This window comes from Brienomyrus brachyistius, chromosome 10 (assembly GCF_023856365.1).
Source record: "Brienomyrus brachyistius isolate T26 chromosome 10, BBRACH_0.4, whole genome shotgun sequence".
NCBI lineage: Eukaryota > Metazoa > Chordata > Actinopteri > Osteoglossiformes > Mormyridae > Brienomyrus > Brienomyrus brachyistius.
Window position 1 is genome coordinate 11,308,020 of NC_064542.1, and position 20,721 is coordinate 11,328,740.

At 42.6% G+C, this 20,721-nt stretch overlaps 2 protein-coding genes across 2 annotated transcripts; one reads left to right on the forward strand and one right to left on the reverse strand.

Annotated features, from left to right (window-relative positions):
- Window positions 1-1,199: 1,199 nt before the first annotated feature.
- Window positions 1,200-6,881, forward strand: sox19b (SRY-box transcription factor 19b). The gene is made up of 2 exons (XM_049028985.1): window positions 1,200-2,277; window positions 4,889-6,881. Exons 1-2 carry the CDS (start codon window positions 1,634-1,636, stop codon window positions 5,139-5,141), a joined length of 897 nt encoding a protein of 298 aa, XP_048884942.1. The 5' UTR covers window positions 1,200-1,633; the 3' UTR covers window positions 5,142-6,881.
- Window positions 6,882-13,833: 6,952 nt separating this feature from the next.
- mpdu1b (mannose-P-dolichol utilization defect 1b) lies at window positions 13,834-20,495 on the reverse strand. Its single transcript, XM_049028948.1, has 7 exons — window positions 20,001-20,495; window positions 19,283-19,348; window positions 18,911-19,043; window positions 15,997-16,082; window positions 15,780-15,898; window positions 15,163-15,273; window positions 13,834-15,033 (listed from the first exon to the last, which is right to left on the reverse strand). The coding sequence occupies exons 1-7, from the start codon at window positions 20,221-20,223 to the stop codon at window positions 14,911-14,913; spliced, it is 861 nt and encodes a 286-aa protein (XP_048884905.1). The 5' UTR covers window positions 20,224-20,495; the 3' UTR covers window positions 13,834-14,910.
- Window positions 20,496-20,721: the final 226 nt, after the last annotated feature.

The following is a 20,721-nucleotide window of genomic DNA, read 5'->3' on the forward strand; positions in this document are numbered from 1 at the left end:
ACTGGATAACATTACACAAAAGAAAGTCTTATATAAGTGCATAATATTTTGTCTCTTGATTCTCTTATTGTGGAACGGCTGTTTTTATAATCCAGTTAGATTTTTCAATATCCTTGTTCTACATTTTAATAATATGCTCCAGATCTCTAGAGGTCGTTTAAATTCTGTGCACGGCCTCTTTCCCATTGGGCGAAGACAGTGGGACGTATATGTGCCTGCCTGTGACGATGCTGTACCGCAGGAAGCAGCGCGGCGGTCTGCTGTCCTTGGTCGAGACTGGAGCACCAGTCTCACAATGCGAGTTCGAAGTGCCGGCCATAGAAACCGCCTGGCGTAACGACGTATTAAGGAGGAGCAGATGATCGGCTCTCGCACCTGGGCTAATTACAGTAGCAATGGCAGCGGGGCGCAAAAATACAAGTGGGATGGGGGTATGGGGAGAAGCCCCCCCTGCTGCTTTGTAGAATATTTCATTCATAGCTTTTTAAAATCTCTGGTCTAAGAATTATGTAAAGTAACCACTTATTTGAGATGAACCTACGCAGACCCATGAACCCATCCTGTGCAGAACTGTGTGTCTGTGTCTTGTGACATGAAGTTTCACTCAAAACTTGTTCTCTGATGACTCTGCTCTGTCTCATAACTTATTCGCAACTTTACTGTCTGTCTTGGTTATTTAGGCAGGGTGAGTCGGAATAACTATTAAATGAGGAATTTCAAGGTACAAGTTTATTTAAAGCAAACTTCAGAACCTAACGAAAATGTACCATGGTTATCATAAGCGACCAAACGAGACCTGTAGCCCACACAGAAATAAGTGCTCTTCAATCCAAGCAGGAGAGGCTCGGTTTGTGTCTTAAGCAGCAAAAAAAAAAAAAAAAATGGCAACTCTTCTAACACGAGTTCTGCGGTTATTGAAACGTATTTGAAGTGTTCCTGTTTATTTCTCGAGTACATCAATACGCTTTGCAATGCAATGGCGGGTTTATATTTACGTTTAAAATACTTGTTGAGCATAAAAGAAGGGGGGATGGATTCCAAAGGAGTATGTGGTGTAGGGGATTGTTAGTTTGCTTTTTTTACACGTATATCCCTTTCCAGGGCGCTCGTCGCTTTCTGAATTCACCGCGCCCCTTTCTTCAGTGATGCAAATGAAGGGGCTCGAAGGAGCGGATTGGTTAAGCGCAGCACACTATCATCACTAAAAACCCACATGAGAGCGAAAGGAAGAACTTTTTTTGTCATCTTGCAGTTATCTTTACTTAATGTGAATCAATCCCATGCGAGCGGTTGACTGAACTAAGTACGAGGGGGGAATGAGTTTCATCCGAATGAGCGTCTTTTTCAAAAAAACTTAAAGCAAACACTTAAGTTAGACTGTTGCCGCAAAGTTATATCACTTTTACGGAGACGTGATGACTGGTTGAAAACAGGTGAGATTTTGTGCCAGCGTATGGTTGTGATTGTGCTGTTGGAAGTAATTTTTGTCTGATAGTTTATTTGCGGAACTTTTTTTGTAATTTCAAATCGAGAAGCGGGTGGCAGAAGCAACTACCTGCGGCTCTTCACTAGGTTTGCGATTTACAGCGTGTTTTAAAGCTCCTAGTCAGAACTGATAGATCAGCCTATAACTATGTATAGCATGATGGAACATGAACTGAAACCCTCGGCCCCACCACCCTCGCACCAACCCGGTCAAGGGATGTCTCCAGTAAACGGAGGGGTGGGTGGCAATCACCCAGCAGCCAAATCAGTTTGCCCTCCCGGTAGCGACCCTATGGACAAAGTGAAGCGGCCTATGAATGCCTTCATGGTATGGTCACGGGGTCAGAGGCGGAAGATGGCTCAGGAGAACCCCAAAATGCACAATTCAGAGATTAGCAAGCGTCTTGGCGCAGAATGGAAGCTGCTGACGGACGCGGAGAAGAGGCCCTTCATAGACGAGGCGAAGCGCCTCCGAGCGGTGCACATGAAGGAGTATCCAGACTACAAGTACAAACCCCGGCGCAAGAGCAAGCCGCTCTTGAAGAAGGACAACCCTGTCAACAAGTACCCGCTATCTGCCGGCAACCTGTTGGCTGCGGCCGCCGCACAAGGACCTGGTGGGAGCCCCAGAATGGAGAGCTATGGCTGGGGACCCACTGGGGGGTATGCGACCATGCAGAGTGAACCACTCGGATACCCCCAGCAGCTTCATCGCTACGACTTGTCGGCCTTACAGTACCCCCCGTCAATGGCCCCTGCACAGACATACATGAACAGCGCCAACTCATACAGGTGTGTATCACTGGATTCTTTTACTCCATTTTCTTAAAGATTTAACCTTTAATGTAGCTACGTTTCACCAACTTTTTTTTTTTTTTTAACCCCACTACAGGGATAAGATTAAATCTGGATATTAAATACCCGATAACCTCCTATATAGTACTATTTATTGGTATCGCGTAATTACTGCCAAAAACATTGTACATTACACGTATTTATGAAATACAATGAATAAAATGTGTCAAGTCAGAAATCTTAAAATTCCTACACTAAACACAAATAAGTCGAAATACTCGAATTCGTGTTTGCCACGTATCCTGTAGTGTCTTTTTATAAACATTAAAGCATTCCCTGCTTTATATCCACTGAATAACAAGTAATGCCAAATAAATAAAACGGTCGAATTAATGTTTACATTTTTAAATTGAATTCATTTAAATTCATTATATGGGGAAATATCCACGATTTACCATCTAAATTCGTTAATTTACGGGAATATGTGTAATACATTTTTTGCTGGGCAAGATTTCTGTTCCCAGTGGTCTTTGATGAAAATATTTTAGCAGAATATTATGCCCTTATTTGTGCATGTTGTGATAAGTAAATTAACCGTATTTTATGCTATGTAGCTTATAATGCAACGAAGTTCTGTCTGCGTTTGCTCTCAGGCCTGCGTATTTCAGCATTTCAGCCATCCAGCTGCGTTTTCCCTCTTTCAAGGAATAATTTGGTCCGATGCAGCGTTAACTCCTTGTACAGACTATAACAATTGAGCAGAAGTGACCTGGATGTTGTTGGAATAATAATGTATTAACCAAAGTCCTGTGACTAACGTAGAAGTCGCCTGTATATTTCTGTCCGTAAATGCACTGCTAACGGCTTAGCTGTACGATCCCCTTAGAGTTTAAACTGTGTGAGTGATATAAACAATGCATGACGTCCCACAAATACATTCTAACAGATTAATCCAGAACGTTCAGCATCTGCTGTTTTTTTAATACTTAAAAACAAAGTTGGCGGGGTGCTGTAAATGGGCTAAAGATGGTGGCCTAGGTCATCTTGTGTTTTGGGGCCCATTAGTGTTGCTTTCCGAAAAGAAGGCGGTGGTGGAGAGTGTGGCTGTGTGGTAGGTTCAGCCCCCCCCCCCCCCCCCATCAGCGTCCAGGGGACACCCTCGCTAGAGACCTTTGCTTTTGAGGACCATATTTGTGGTTCCAGAAAACATGTTTAGTCCTGTGCGGCGGATGAATTTGAAGTGTATCTCGAGTATCTTGTGCTTGAGTTTGTGTGTGTGTGTGTGTGTGTGTGGGGGGTGTCAGAGTTGATTAGTCATATATTTACCCTGCATGAATGACCTTACTCCCACCCCCCCATTCTTAGCATGTGCAGTGTGCATCTCCCCAGCGTTCACTGTCCATACACACTGATCTGTCCCAGCAGAAGATAAATATCTGCCCTCCCTGCTTCCCCCTCTCGGCTCTCTCTGCACCTCGACATCGGCCGTCGTAAAAGCTGCCCGTACACTTGTTGCTATACATCACCCTCCTTCATGTCATGTTATCTAGCACATATCCTAGGTTGAAAGGAAATGTTCTGTCCCGAGAACCACATGTTCCTCTTAACGTGCACGAACAATATTGTCACCGATCGGTGATTAATTGACGATAGCAATATCGTGCGATTGCGCACATGGGTCGTCTGAACTGGGTCAGTTTTTGTGTAGTTTCCTTCCGAGCCCAGTGGCTATGTAGACCTCGGAGGTAATCCTAAGTATAAAGCCTATTAGCCATTAAAACTTCTTAATTTTTTGTTTGTGGGGTCCAGTGTGTTGTCTGGCATGTGGCTGTAGTTTCAGCTTAATTGTATAACAGTGGCTGTCATTTAAAAAAAATAGCCAGTTTCCCTGTATAAGTGGTGCGCAGTTAAAGACGGAGGCTGACATCTTAGTTGTCGACTGTGCTGATTCCCCACTTTATAGCTGGTTTACTATTAACTGGTCGTTTCCGTCTTCAGCCTTCGCCTTGCACACATGCATATATAAGTATATCAGACCCCACTTTACAATAAGGCTACCCATATAAAGAGCTTATGAATGGCTTATAATCTGGTTATTCATTAGGTTGTAACACTTTACTTAAATTAAAACTTGATTAAAATCGTCTATTTTCTTTTTATTAGTTATCACCTTTTGCAAGTAGCAAAAGGGAGCCTTATTGTGAAGTTTCACCGTACGTTATAGCTTGTGTGTGTGTATGCATTAATATATATTAGACTATATCGTCATATGTTCTATACCTGGGAATATGTGGTACAATATCTGCATTTCTCTCTGGAAGTTACCATTTAATACAGCCTAATAATGTATGATTAGATACTGGGTCACATGGTTCTGTAGATATCTGCTTTAGTGCATAAATGTTTTGTGATTCCATTGCTTCTGGTTGTGCGTTTCTCTTCAGTGTTTATATATATGTATGTGTGTGTGTGCGTGTGTGTATGCATACAGTGTGTGTGTGGGGATATATATTTATCTTGTAGCTTTGATGTTGTGCAAGTTGTTACTCGACTCTCCAATTTGCCAGGAGAACTTGTTCGTTAATGTGAGCCTTTCCTTGCATTACAGCCCCATGTCCTACAGCAGTGGCACCCAGCAGCCCAGCCCGGTCATGTCCATGGTGAAGCCGGAGGCCGTGTCGGTGTCACACTCCCCCACTGGAGCACCCAGTCACCACCGCGGGGCCCTGCAAGGGGACCTCCGCGACATGATCAGCATGTATATTCCGGGGGGCGACGCGGGGGACTCTGCTGCGCAGAGGGGGTACTCCAGCGTACAGCAGCACTACCTCGGAGGCACGGTGCCACTCACCCACATCTGACACACCTCGGCACTGGGGACTGACCCTGGCTATGCGCACACTGCGCCACAGTGTTGGCTGCACCTTGAGTTCCTGCTGCCTGTGTTTTGGGGGCCCTTTTGTCCATTTCATTTTTTTATTGAGTATGTAGATTTAAAGGGGCAGCCGTTTCCTGTCCTTGAGTGCATTTTTGCTGTTCTTTTAGTAGGCTACTGATAATTTCCTCTTGTTTAATTTTATGGATTTTTATTGCCCCCCCCCCCCCCACACACACACACACACATACACACACTTTGAAGGTGTACATAGCTTTCTGTGTCGAGATATATTTTTTATTAATTTCCGTACTAAAATTGTGACTAAAATGATTGCCTTGGTGCCATGCTACTGGTGAGGACGCCGAACCGGCAGGATACGGCTCCACATTGTTTGGTGCACCGAGTCGCCACTGGTCTTCCAACAGTAAACTGCTGTCCTTACTGCGACCCCATCCTGAGGCAGGAGAAGCACCCGTCAGCTGTGCAGGATGACTTCTCATGGAGTGGTGAAGGCCAGCCAATCGGGATCCTTCCTTACACTGACATAGCGATCATGTGATTTGGCTGGATCTGATTAAGAGCGGAGAGACTAAGGGAGACTGCATGGTCCACTGGGAAGTCTGAACTGAGATTGTACAGAATATTATTTGTGTCTTGACTGTAGTGAGAACAAAGAGTACGGTGAAATTTTTAATTGGGCCTTTTGGCCTGTGCTGTTTTATCAATTTGGGGAGGGGGGGAGAGACACCAGTTCCGAAAGATTCCATTAGGAATTTTCTACTGGACAACCTTTATTGTAGATTTCACTGGATCCAGCTGAGATATACATAAAGGTATTAGACCACAATATTGTTTGCTGTTACCACAGGAAGAGACAATAACAAGTATTTTAATATACAGTGAACTTTTGCATCATGCTGTCTTGCTGCTGCAGTCGGGAGTTTTATTAAGTTTTGCATATTGGCATTTTTTTAAGGTACAAACAGCCAGTTAATGTCGGTTGCTTTGGTAAAGTCCACTAATAGCTTTTGACTGGAAAATGCACTATGTTTCCTAAAGTTGCGGGCTCTACCAAGACAACGACATTTAGTTAGATGGAGATACCGTGTCACAACTATTTTTATTTTATTTTTATTTTTAAAAAAAACCCTTTCCTTAACTAGTTCAGAGGTGCTGCTAATGATTTTGAAGTAGTTGAGGAGTATCAGAAATTTAGTGGAGATTGGAATGGTACCTGTATTCTTTCATGGATTGAGTGGATTTTTAAGATTTAATGGCCTGCTAATCTGCTAATTGATTAACTCAATGCCCTAAATTCCAGGGGCGCTGCACTCCACTCCAACATAAACACTTGCTTGCCTTTTCCTTTCCGCTACTTATTTAAAAAAATAAAAAAGATCAAAAGGGGGTTTAAGTACTATAATTTATATTAAAATAATGAAACAGGTGAATGTTTACATTGCAATCCAAGTGTGCAACTGCATATATTTTTTTGTATTGTAAACTTTTTTTAAAAAAAAAAACGTTTCCCGATTTAGTTTGTTAATAATCCTGTGCTTGTAAATAGTTTGTGAGACTGATGTCTTGCAGTTCTGAAGTGTATAGCTTGTTTTTCCCTTTTCTCTTTTATGCCCTTATACTAAGGGCGATTTTGTTTTAAAGAAACCATTTAAAGACTGTGACAATTGATGACAAAAAGGTAATAATAAAAATGTAAAATATTTCTAACCGTGTCTGCATTTCTTTGTGTAGTTTGGAAGTCTGTGAATGGAAGTTCCCAATAGCAAACTGTTGATACACTTAGTTATAATTATGCGACAATTACTTATTTTATCCTCTATGAGGTTGAATTTTCAAAAATCCCCCCTATGACTTTGAATCGTAATTAACGAATCTGGAACCGGGAATAAAAAGTTGTGAAGAATCGTTCCGAGAAGTGGCCATTGTCCAAGACAGTTGAACAGAATTTAAACAAACGTGTACATGACGAAATGTATTTATAGCCTAAAATAAAAAATAATGAAAATGTGTTATGAACAACGCATTTGGCATTTAACATAAGTTTCGGTTTATTTAATTCTGTCCAGTAATACTTAGCACATTTGCATTTATTTACGCTTAGTTGGATATAAGCAGCTTATTTGGGTAGCTTCTCCGTGAATTAGTATTTAGCCTATAGTTCTAACAAGAGGTGGATATGCAAGCTGGCCTGACGCTTCATTTAAAAGTTGTTGCGGCACCTGGGTGGTTCTAGCTGTCTGTCCCATTCACAAACCAGATGTTCAAGCAAAAAAAAATTAACCAACTCGTTTTCAGAGCGACGGTGAAAACCAGTTGGTCTGTGTTTCGGGTTCAACTAACGCCTGCTGAAGCAATGACTGTCAGGCATCCTAAAAAGTTCACAAAAATGTTGGGAGAGAACAGGGGTGTCCGGGCGGGGGAGAATGGTTTAGGGGGCAATCATTACTTTCTTCTCTCCCTCTCTTTTAAATTCACTTTTTCTATCCCCCACCGCCCCCATGCTACCCCCTCCCTCCTTCTCAGAGAAAGCGGGTGGCTGGGCCAGCCGTAATTGGCCGTTTCGGAGCCTCATTGTCCGCCGCTTTTGAGCTCGCAGGTGCATATAGTAAAGCCGCCGAGTGCTCAGCGCCTCCCCCGTCGCGCTTTGTTCCCTTTCTCTTGGTATCCCGCCGGGCAGAAAATTAGCGTTGGATTCGGGGGGCTTCGCCTCCCTTCTTTCTCCAGTCCTGGCTTAACCCTTTCACTGCTCCGCGCCTTTCTCATGGAAATTGGGGAGCCAGCACCGGCTAATCGGAGGCCAAGGGGAGGGGATGGGAGCAGGGGAGAGGATGGGAGTCCTGAGGGGATTGGGGGGTTATAAACACACACTCCCATCCGCGCGTCCAGCACCATCCCCCTTGACGACATAAAGTCCGTTTCCCCTGGGAACCCCCGCTGTAATGCGGGCAATGAATACGTTTCTATAACTCCCGTGTAGCCCCACTTCCAGCCGATTTCTGTTCAAGTCAGCGCAACGCAGCGCCTGTCCGATAAATGGCTACCTAAGTAGCTGTTTAATAATCTGTGACATAAAAGATCTAACATCGACGTTGATATTCATATTGGGTATTCTGTTTCTCAGTAGCAGCTTGCATCAAGGGATGGTATGGTGTTTCTTATAGGGAAATGCAGTGTTTTGGGCAGCTGCAACAGAACATACGATCTAGCGCCCAAAGACAGGCCTACAATTAGGCTATAAAATCCTATATTGACGTCAGTGGATTCCTCGTACAGTACATATTAGCAGTATCTTCTGGAAGCCAAACTTGACAGCAAAGAATAGGACGCCAATTTTGCATACACTATAATGATCCCCACAAAATTAAAACCTTAAGAAAGAAATATCATATTTAGCAACGATATTCCCATAGTGTCCTCCAGTTCGAGTGGTATTTATATTTTTACTAGCTGGAGTACATAGAACCTCATAGCAACGCGGGGAGGCTTTGACAAGTGGTTACTATGGTTTCCGTAAGCTGGGGTAAACAAGGGCGCACGGTCGTGACTTGGCTGCGTGGGATAGAGAGGTTTGCCCTCCTTTTAAAAAGACCGACAGTAGATTGGGGTAACATAAGCACCGTAGAAACACTTTTTAAAAGATTTGCTTCACATGCAAGTATTGATTTTAAATCGACTTTTGTGGATTCGGCACAAACAGCAGTTTATTGGAATCCGTTCAATCCTAAATGCGGAATGTTTTATTATTAATAGTTTTAAAGAACAAAAGAGAAATAACACACTGGTATTTCCTGTTGCGTATGTAAAATCCACATTGCTAACCCGCAACACCGGTTGCTATGGTGACACGTGCGTGACACGGGCCTACCTGAATACCTGACGAACCACTCCCAGTACTGTAAAAGAGCCAGATCCGCAACAACCTATTGCGTACAGTACATAGGCTAAAAATGATCCCATTGCATCATACGAGGTGCACAAACGTTACTATAGATCATTTCAGACAAATATCAGTTTGCTTAGCTAACTTTGAGGCGAAAGTTGTACAATATTTCGAAAAGCACGCAGATTTCTGCAAATATTGGTATTAATAATATCGGAACAAAGTTGTTCTTTATTTAACTGTACTATGAGAAATATAATCGTTTTAACTTTACAATTATTTAACGAGAAAGCTAAAAAATGCCATATTTAAGCAATTAATTGGATAGGTGGGCCAGAAAATAGTCAGCTGTGTCACTTTAAAGGTAATATATGTTTCAGACGCACGGATATGTAAAGCTTCCTTTGATTAGCTATATAAAACTCATATCTTCTTCCTCCAATATTTTCTGACACAGATCAAAGGCAGTTACAATCATAGTAGTACTCCCTGGCATGCGTGCCTATGCGGTGGACGCTTTGCTCAGAGGTGGTCGGGCGAGTGGGTGGCTGTTTTTAGCGGAACGCCGCCACGGTCGACGGCAATGTCACTGAACGCTGGATTCGCCGCGCATTTCACACGCAGCCCGGCGGCAGCTGCGCGCGCCGTGTCACGCAAGAACTGGGCAGTGCGCCGTTCCGCGCGACAGGGCGCGCGGGCAGATGTCTCTGATAAGCGCAGAATGTCTGACATTTACAAATAATATTTGCGTGCTTTTAGCTACCTTGTCAGAATTGTTAGGTTTGGAACTAGCTACTATTTTTTTAAGTGAAAGGTTAGGGAAGGAGGTTTGTTTGGATTTGTTAAAACCCAGCACGTAAACAAGTTGGGGTTTGTCATTATAATAACCACTGTAGGTGGAATACATGTTCGTGAGAGACGTACCTCGTCTGAAAATCAGGCAGATTCTTTTAATTGAATCTTAGATTTTTATTTTAAAAGTTCAATATATATACAGCAAAGGTATATATATATATATATATATATATATATATATATATATATATATATATATATATATATATATATATATTGCGTTTTAAATTGTCTAATGTTTATAGATTAAAATAAATTTTTGTTGGCTGGCGTAAATGTAAGAATACCAACGCCCGCCGTAAAATAGTTCTTGAAGCTACAAAAGACAGCCACACCAAGACTTTCGTAACACTTTTAAGCAAAGGACAACGATGCATGTAATGTCTGAGACTAACAATTTTGTTCATCTTTACCCTCGCATTTGACGGCCCGTACTGTTCCGTTAGACCGGTTTTGCCTGTCGTTTACCTGTGCGACCGGCTTTTGGGATGAACCAGGCTAATAACCGGTCAGCTGTACTCAGATGTAAATGTGGCAGTTACTCGTCTGTTTTCCGCCGGCATCCTTATGTCCCCGTAGCATCCAACGATGCCAATAATGTTGCGTCGGATGGAAGCAGCTCAGTAGTCAAAATTTGGAAAGAACGAGCACGTGATTATTGTCAAAAGTGTGGCAAAAATCCTGCATTTGCAATTTTTGCCGATGTCTGATCAAGCTTCTCCAAATCACTAAACAGGCGTCGTCTGATATTGTCTGAATGATTTTCCTCAGTGTTTTTGTCAAACATCAATATTATCCCATCTAAATTAAAACAACATGGAAACTTATGACAAATTATTAAAAACAGTCTTGTCCATGTACGGACAGGTTGACATCCTCTAGTTTTACATAAGAACATAAGAACTATACAAACGAGAGGAGGCCATTCGGCCCATCAAGCTCGCTTGGGGAGAACTAAACTAATAGCTCAGAGTCGTTAAAATCTTATCTAGCTCTGATTTAAAGGAACCCAAGGATTCAGCTTGCACTACATTATCAGGAAGGCTATTCCATACTCTGACTACACGCTGTGTAAAGAAGTGCTTCCTTAAATCCAGCTTAAAATGTTCTCTCGCTAATTTCCACCTATGGCCACGAGTTCGTGTATTTAAACTAATGCTGAAGTACTGTACCAGTTCTGACAGTGATTCAATAATTGGAAATTCGTGAAATATTCAATTGTTTAATACAGGTTATGAATAGTATCGTTAACTGCTGGTCCAGGTGATGTTTCACGCCATCTAAACCAATTTGCCATGTTGGGTACATGCATCTTCCTCTAGACCTCGGGTAATGTTGGTGAAAATACACAAATAAGTGTAACTGTAATGGTACAACGACTCAGTGAGCAGTGCTATACCTTAAACCTCAAGCCTCGTTTCTCTCTCCTCTCCGTGTTTGAGTTCTCTTTCTTGTGATTTTCCCCTGCGCTGTGCAGGTTCCCTCCAAATGCTTCACACTTTCCTCCTGCAGACCACCGTGGTCAAACATGGTGCCTGCGATAAAGGTCCAGCCCCCCCCATGTTCTCGTGATGAATCGGTGGTGGATGATAGCCAGAAGGGCGACTGGGGAGATATCACTCTTTACACTACTTATACATACAGAATGCTAAAGAGTTGCAAAGTTCTTTCCTGTTTTCCTGTGAACTCTGCTTACGTAAGAAATTAATTTCAGGGCCCAGATAGCTCAGTTGGCAGACCATCAGATTTTAAGGTCGCGGGTTCAAGAGTCTGGTAAAGTGGAAGTCCGTATAGAGGCCTACAATATAATGTTTGTTGGTGGGAAAGATCCAGTGGATGAAACATGATTTTTTGCTTTTGGAGGGCAGTGTGTGGATAAGTGGAAAAGCACGCTACGCCCATCGACAGAAGGTTGTCAGTTCAGATCCCACGGTCGGCCCAGTGATTTCACCATAGAGCCCACGAGCAAGGCCATCGCCCCCAAATGCTCCAGAGACTGGTTGACCCTGCTTTGGATAAAAGTGCCTACTAAATGAATAATTGTAATTTGCATGGTATGTAGAACAGGCTGACATACAGAATGTCCTGGGATTATTGCAACTTTCAGAGTGAACAGTAGACTCGGCGCCAGAAATTACTACCAGCTGTAGCCTGTCTGACGGAAAAGACAAGTTAGGCCAGAGTAATGTAGCTAATCGCACAGCTGTTTGCTAAGCACTGAGTGACAGAGTGACAGGTAACACTAATGAGCAAGGCACACCCTGGACGAGACTGGTCCCGCAGAGAAAGAGAAGAGGATCAAAAGGAAAAGCAAGTCAGGTGAAAAACAGTTTTATAGAAACACACCCCAACAACTGGAACGTATAAAAGTCAAACTGAGTGCTTGACTGAGAAAAAGACAGAAGGCAACGAGAAGACTGCTGCAGGGGTAGACTGAAAGCATCCATCTTCTATCCTCTAATCCCCCGGCCTGGTAGACCACCTCAGACGTAAGGCACAGACTGGATTTCACCCTGCACAGGATGCCAACCCATCACGGTGCAACACACCCACGCACACATACGGACACATAATATGGACAATTTGTCTTTGGGCTCTTTGAAGAAAGCCGTGTGCCACAAGGAAGACATGCAATCTGCACACACACAGTAGGGGTGGACCCTGAACCCATAACAACATGCCATAGTGCAATAAACTAAAAAAGCTGAAATTGGTGTCTTGGTCATTGTTAGGAAAACATACACACATTTGAGTGGCCTGTGAAACACTTTGTGGCCTAAATTAAAATTAGAAAAGAGAATGGCGTCGTTGTCTAGAGACCTGACCTGGGGCTTGGAAAGAGTCAGCGACAGAATATAAAAGGACTGCTGTAATCAGTAGGTGATCCAGTCATCAGACATCAGTACAGAGGTGTGGACTGATGACAAGATAGTAAATGTAGTCCTCATCAGACGAGCAGGTAGATAAGCACTGGGCCACACATTAAAGAGACCTAAAGTATGTCTCAGACTCTGCAAGCTAATCTCAGTGGCCTGAATCAAAACTAAACTTCAATCACAGACCTCACAGGGTGATGTTCTGAATTGTGAGGCCACTCATCCACATAATCTACTTTCTGCATCTTCAACATGTTTCTTTTTTAAAAACTGCTATTATCCATCCCTTTGCCGTTTCCTTGTTTACGTTCTTACATCAATGTTTTGGCATAAGGCCGCATTCCTTGCTGCATCCTACATCTTACTCTTTACTTGGGGAAAAAACAGCATTGCAGAGAGTCAGGAGAAACGGAGAGGGGAAACGGAGGGGGGAATGTTGGGGGAACAAGGGGAGAGGTGAGAAAGAGGCAGAAGGAGAAAGACCTTTCTCTTTTGCCTCTGGGAACAGCCTTGTTCTAAAACTTTGGCAGTGTAGTTACCATGGTGAAATGCTTGTGGGTGGTGTGGGTGGAGGGTAATTATGGGTGTGTAGCACTTTGTCAAATAAAAAAAAAAAGAGGAAGGGGAAGGTCTGAGATATTTCACCTGGAGGGGACAGAGAGTTACAAATAAACACACAGAATAGACGAAAAAGAAAAATCACATTTAGGGAAGAAAGAGTGACCCAAAAATGAGATGAAGTGTTCAAAAGATACCAATGTTTAGAAGTAGTGTATTTGACTTAAAGAAGATGATTCGTCGCTGAAGACCATAAGAACTACTAACCTGAGGGCACTTGGCATTTCACTCAAGATCATTCATGCAGAGACAGAACGTAATGAAGATGGTAGTAAACAGGATCTTTGCTTCTATCTAGTGGCACAAATGTGAATCGCATCAGTTTCTGCACTTCCGTCAGGAAGGCAGCCCATTTCCCTTCACTTCCCCTCTTTTCATTCTCATCAGTCCCCCTTGCATTCAGCAAGCCAATGACTCAACAAATCCAGGAAACAAAGAAACCCTTTATTCCACTGGTACCAAAAAGAGGAAATGTCTACAAGCATGTCACCTGATTCAGGCTGACCCACTACAACAAACCTTAAAAAAACTACTCCTGTACAACTGACATATTATACAGCAGTAGTTCAAAATACTTGACCAAGGCATAAGCTTTATTTCCAATATCATCCTGCATTTTATTTTTTTTCCTTTGTCTTTACAGATTTTCCCAAGTAGATAGATTGGTTCTCTACACTTGTGCATGATGTTGCTGGAATGCCCTCTCACACTATTTATAATGGACCCTTATGCAAAATAATAATAATAAAAAAATCACAAAATAATAGCACCTTCATTCATCACAAACAAGCATACAGGTGCATTTTGCTATGCATATTGACATTCTGAAAATAAGCTTCCTTCAACAGTTTTTGGGGAAAAAAAACCATAGGACAAAAATCTTAAAAAGTCTATGTGCCTGTAGCTCACGGAAGTTTTACTTACACAAAAATATTCAGAGGGCAGAAGGAACAATGATTGGTTCAGAGAGATAGTCAATCAAACTGCAGAGGAGGTGGGTCCAACCAAACAGATGTCTTGGTCCTGCGTCCTCTAGTTTCTTGGGCCCATCTCGTTTACAATTTGATTGGTTATCTCTCTAAGCCAATCATTGATCCTTCTGCCCTCAGAACATTTTTGTGAAAGAATAACTCCCACAAACGTGCTATTCTGGAAATGAATCCTATACGGTCTTGAATACACCATGAGGTTTCAGTCTTACTGTTGTGAAAAGAATTTATCAAGATACACTGATGAGACTGTAGTAGATTCCACTTGGTAGTTGGGGAACGGGAGAGAATGGGAGATACTCCAGCGCCGGAGCTAGTGCACAGAAAGGGCTCAAGTACAGGAGGTCCTGTGACAGAATTTACCAAGGCGGGGGCCTGACTGAATGATCAATCGAGGCCCTCAACTGTTGAGTGTACTGCTGAAGTCCATGGTTACAGTTTTGGTCCTGAGATGTAGGAATTTGCGAAGTGTGTGTGTGTAGGTGTGTTGGTGCCTGCATATTCCACCTCCCTCTATTCTTTCTTCTTCTTAACAGCAGGTGTTTGGTTCCAGTAGTAGGCCACCTGACCGGCGATGAGACCATTGCAGCAGGAGGAGATGACGTACGTCAACGCCATCAGGGAATCTCCCGTTTCCTTCGGTGAGAAAAACGTGTGGCAGATAGACGGGATTAAAAAAACAAGGTTAACGGGGGAAAAAAAATGTGTACAAACAAAATTCTCTGCTCAGGGCCTTTTGCCAGTATGCACACCAGCTCCCCCTACCTGCAGGGAGGTGAAGATGCGGGCAAGGGAGCCGGCAAACAGTAGGAAGACCGAGATGGCTGACAGCTGACCTGTGTGACCGTTATGGTAGTTTGTTCCTGCCTGGATGAGCTGGAGTGACAAAGAGAACCCAAGCAGAGAAGAGAGTGAGGGGTAGACTGCAATCTGTGCGTGCTGCCTGGGATTCGAACCCATGATCGTTGTGTTGTTAGGGCAATGCTACTTATTGAGTTACAGGAGCTGAGAACATAAACCATAAACTGATTTTATGCAATGATTAAAAAAAATTAAAAAATAGGCCATACAGTTTGTCCTCAGAGAAAACAGTCTGCTTTCTTATACATTTCTCACAGGTACTACCAAAGGGGAAAAAAACGTGAACCAATTAACTGAAAGCAAACAGTAGGGGTCCACATTCATTTTGCCAACCCTGAACAAGACACGAAGACCAGAGGGATGTGTATCGAAGAGGATTTAACAGAAGCAAAGTCATTCATTCCTAAGCATCATCACAGCAGACTGGTCTCATGTACCATGAGCCGGATAGTACTAGAACTTTCTTTCAGCTGAACTGGACATTGCTGCAGAGTACCACTAGGGTCGTGTGATTTACATACCCTGCCCACGATGACAGCGGGCATGTTGGAGGCCTGCATGACTGTGAGCACAGACAGCGGCGTGAAAGGTGACAGCAGCAGCAACGCCAAGGAGAAGTACGCGACCAGGAAGCCCACACCTGCATTAAAGGAGCCAGAGGAGGCGGCTTTCAGAAGGGCTCCGCCCTGCATTCCCACGCACACAGCCCCCCCAAATGCTGCCAGCGACAGGCGGTACCTCCAGCTGTGTTTGCTCTGTAGTGCTGGATGAGGAAGCCGATGGTCACTGTTTGCAGCATGAGGAAGAGGGCCTCACCCCAGGCACTGCAAAACAGACCAAGGCAAGGCAAGTTTGATTATATAGCACAAATTAGACAAAAGGCATTTCAAAGTACTTTAAGGCAGGATACATGTAAACAAAAGACATAAAAATCACATTTAAAAAGATAAAATATATTTTTTTAAAAACGAAAGAAAAGAAAGAAGTTACATTGTTGTGACAGTATATGACTAAACTGAGTTAATTTATTGAAAAACTGCAGTGAACTACAATGTTTTAAGTCCTCATTTAAATGAGCTGACAGTATTAGTGGACCTCAGGTCTCCAGGAAGCTTGTTCCAGAGATGGGGAGCATAGCAACTGAATGCTGCTTCACCTTGCTTGGTCTTGATTCTGCAAACACTGAGTAAACCTTTCCCAGATGACCTCAGGGGTCTGGATGCTTCATAATGTTCAAGTAAACCAGAAATACATTTGGGGCCTGAGACATTTAGTGCTTTCTACAGAAGTAATAATATTTTAAAATCAATCCTATAATGCACAGGAAGTCAGTGCAGTGAGTTAAGGAGCAGTGTGATATGCTCTGCTCTCTTGGTGTTAGTGAGGACTCTGGCAGCATTCTGGATGAGCTACAGCTGCCTGATTGATTTTTTGTGGAGACCTGTGAAGATACTGTTAGAATAGTCTAGTTTGCTAAAAACAAATGCATGAATAAGCTTTTCTGTAGGTTGTTTAGATAGAAATCCTTTCATTCTTGCTATGTTTTTAAGGTGGTGGGAGGCTGATTTTGTAACTGTCTTTATGTGGATGTTGAAATTAAGGTCCGAGTCCAAAACTACACCAAAATCCCTGATGTAGGTCTTTTTTGTCATGGATTCAAGGTGAGCAATGACTTTCAATCTTTCTTTTTTTGGGGCCAAAAACAATCATTTCAGTTTTTTCTATGTTCAGTTGTAGAAAATTCCATGCTTTGTTCAATGCACTTTTTCAGTAAATCTACGGGACTATAGTCATGTGTTGACACTGTAATGCAGTTGGGTGTCATCTGCATAATTATGGTAAGAAATGCTACAGTGTTCTATAGTCTAAGCAAGGGGGAGGATGCAGATGTTGAATAGAAGAGGCCCAAGAACAGATCCTTGAGGAACTTCACATGTGACTTTTGTTCACTCATGCTTATAATTACCTATTAACACAAAGTAGTCTTGTAAATATGATTTTCTAGACTGTCTAACAGTATGTTATGGTCAACTGTGTTGAAAGCAGCACTGAGATACAGTAATACCAAAACTAAGATTTCTGATTCATCACTGCTTAGATGAGTGTCATTTAAGACTTTAACAAGTGCAGTGAGGTGTGGTCAAAATCCAGACTGATAAAGCATTAAAGTAATTGTTTTGCACAACATTTTCAATGGTCTTTCTTAAAAATGTATAGGCCTACAGTTACTTACTACTGAGGCATCTAGGTTGGGCATTTTTAAATGAGGTTTGATAACTGCAATCTTCAGGGCCCTTGGAAAAGGGCCTAACTGAAGAAAACTATTTACTATTTGTAGCACATCTGATGCTATACAGTTAAAACCATCTTTAAAGAACCTTGTAGGCAGAGTGTCAAGGCAACAGGTTGTAGGCCTCAGGTGTTTACCAATTTCTGTTAAGGTTGCATGGTCTAGGAGTTGAAAATGTGCCAAAGTAACTAAAGTCAGGCAGAGGCACATGTGACCTCAACATTTTGCCCGAGATGAAATTACAGACCAGCACAGAAACACGGGCTTGACCTCAAGGGAGAAAGTATGCAGCCGGGACACTGGGGGGAGGGTCAGTTTCCCATGTGATGGGACCTGGCTACAGGAGGTTGATGTGTCTTTCCTGTAGAGAGACGCTACTGCCACACAGTGTTCAAAAGTAGCCCAAAGTGGCCAAATGCAGTGCAGATATATTTACACCTGAAATAAACAATGTTGATGTGTGGTATTAGTCCACGGCTATTACTGTTACTCTGCTACTCAACTAAAAGCCTAACATTCTGACATGAAATTTTGCTTATTTAATTTTGGGGTGCTTATCTCATGAAGGGAACCACGTAATAAGTCAATGTCTTGTATATAAGCAGTACTCATATATATGTATCTAATTATAAAAAACTGACTTGTTACTCCAAGCCTTTCATTAGTTATAACCAAAGGCAGCAAAAAAACTGCTCACAAAATGAAATTCGATTACAAAAAAAAAAATCTGTTAGCTACAGTTGAGCAATGTAACTGCAATACTGTAATTCTAAAAAAGTTTCAGCCACTGATAAAACACACAATTATGATTGGACTCTTGGCATCGAAAGGGCACTATATCTCAAAAGGGAGCTAAAAAATAAAACATTTCTGTGCTCTGGAAGATATGTGGAAGATATCCATCCATCCACTTTCCAAACTGCTTATCCTACTGGGTCGCAGAGGGTCCAGAGTCTATCCCGGAAGCAATGGGCACGAGGCAGGGAACAACCCAGAATGGGGGGCCAGCCCATAGCAGGGCACACTCACACACCAGTCACTCACACATGCACTCCTACGGGCAATTTAGCAAGTCCAATTAGCCTCAGCGTGTTTTTGGACTGTGGGGGGGAAACTGGAGTACCCGGAGGAAACCCCACGACAACATGGGGAGAACATGCAAACTCTGCATACATGTGACCCAGGAGGAGACTCAAACCTGGGTCCCAGAGGTGTGAGGCAACAGTGCTAACCACTGCACCACCATGCCGCCCCCTGTGGAAGATATCAAAGTCACAAATGGTGATGCAGTTTTTTTTTTTAATTTATTGAAATAGAATGGAATGACCCCACTGCGTGTAACATGCTGCTGGTGGGCGGTACCTGAAGGGGAATTTGTGTGCGATGCAGTAGGCCATGGTGCCAGTGATGGCGAACAGCTCCAGCAGGACGGCATTGAAGTTCAGCCCTTCCGCACTCTTCGCCCCGATCAACTTGAAGACCTGCGGTAGCTTCACTGAGAAGGTTCAGGAAAGGGAAGATGATGGGGGCAGAGAGACAGCTACGAGGTCTGGAGCGATGAGCAATATCAACCGGTCGCTGTCACATTCAAAAGTAATCAGGGACAGGTCAGGATTGGTTGGCAAAGAGCCACGTAACAAATATTCACACATGGCTGCACAGAAAGTGATGTTTAGCATTGGACGGAAACACTAGCAGAAGTGTTAGGTGCTGAATATGAAAACATTTCCTCACCCATGACAGATCCAAGTATAATTCCAAAGCCAAGAGCTTTGCTCAACACAATCTTCAGGCACTGCACTGTGAAATACAGAGGTCCCAAGTGAAAATGTCACTCTAATTTTTCAGAGTACAATACAGTGATTTGTTTTATTTCATCGGAGTACAGGATACTGCAAAATATCCCATTGATAGCACGTGTCAAATGGATTTTAATCTAGCATTATATGAGATGGATCAAGATGGATATTTCATATCTCCTGAAGGTAAACTGGTATAATATTTAAAGGTAATTACATGCAAAATCATTAAAATCAGCAAAAGTCCCTGGTTTTCAGTCAGAACAGAGCAATCTAACATCAAAGGAATGCAATGAATATAATAAAATAGTTAAGTGGAAAATGATAGAGGCAACATACGTCTTCATTAATTTTAAGTCATACTGACAGCACAATAAGCCAGAATATAAGAGGGTCCAGGAAGCAGAGATGTAAGTGATGCAATACAAGCTACAGCAGGGAAGGTAGTAAAGCAAAATCATACAAATGACCGTAACTGCACCAGCAGTAATTCCCTTCAAAATGATCTAACTTTTACCGGATAATACTGACGTTCAACAAGGCATTTCATTTATGGACTGCCTATTAACTATGTATTAATAGCAGGACGAAAAGTTATCAGCTGTTTATTTAGGACCATAATTTTAAGGTTATTATATAAACGAGTCCCTTACCATGTAGAAAATTAAAGTTGAGAAAAAACTCGTCATAACAAGTCTCGGGCATGAAATACATAAGCAGAAATTCTTTCATTAATGCCATTGAAGAGGTCGCCATTGTGGAGGTATGACCGTCGTTTTGCTGCGCAGCGGCGAACCTCTTACTTCCGCGTATGACGGAGCGACAGCGAAACCACGTGGTTCCGGAAACGTACTTCCGGAAAGGATTACTGTTCATCTTACTGTCAAAACACGTAAGTTATATAAACCAGAAACGAGTGTTTGAGGTGGACCGGTACTCACGAAGATGCAGTACCAGAACCTCTTTGTTTTTATCTTAAGAATATTTTCACCTCTCAATATCTGTTGGCACTGAATAACACCTAGTGGAAAATAAAACGAGTACCAGCACCAGTCCCCCCCCTCCTTAAGCATTTCTAGAAACTTAGTAATAGAACACACATTTTACAGGTATGAACACTAAAACATCATGGGATTATGACAAAGTTGCACATGACCTGGAAGGCTTCTAGGGAGGGAGCTAGACACTATTGACTTTTGTGGCAAAGAGAAGGATGCTGCCCCCACTTCGGTCGATTATAGACAATATCGTTCACCCTCTTCACAGTATTAGGGTTGGACAGAAGTGCACATTTAAGCCGCTGATTGCCCAGCATTTCAAGTCAGGTTGAGAACGTGGATTCGAATTGCAAATACATGTTCAATTATGGTTAAA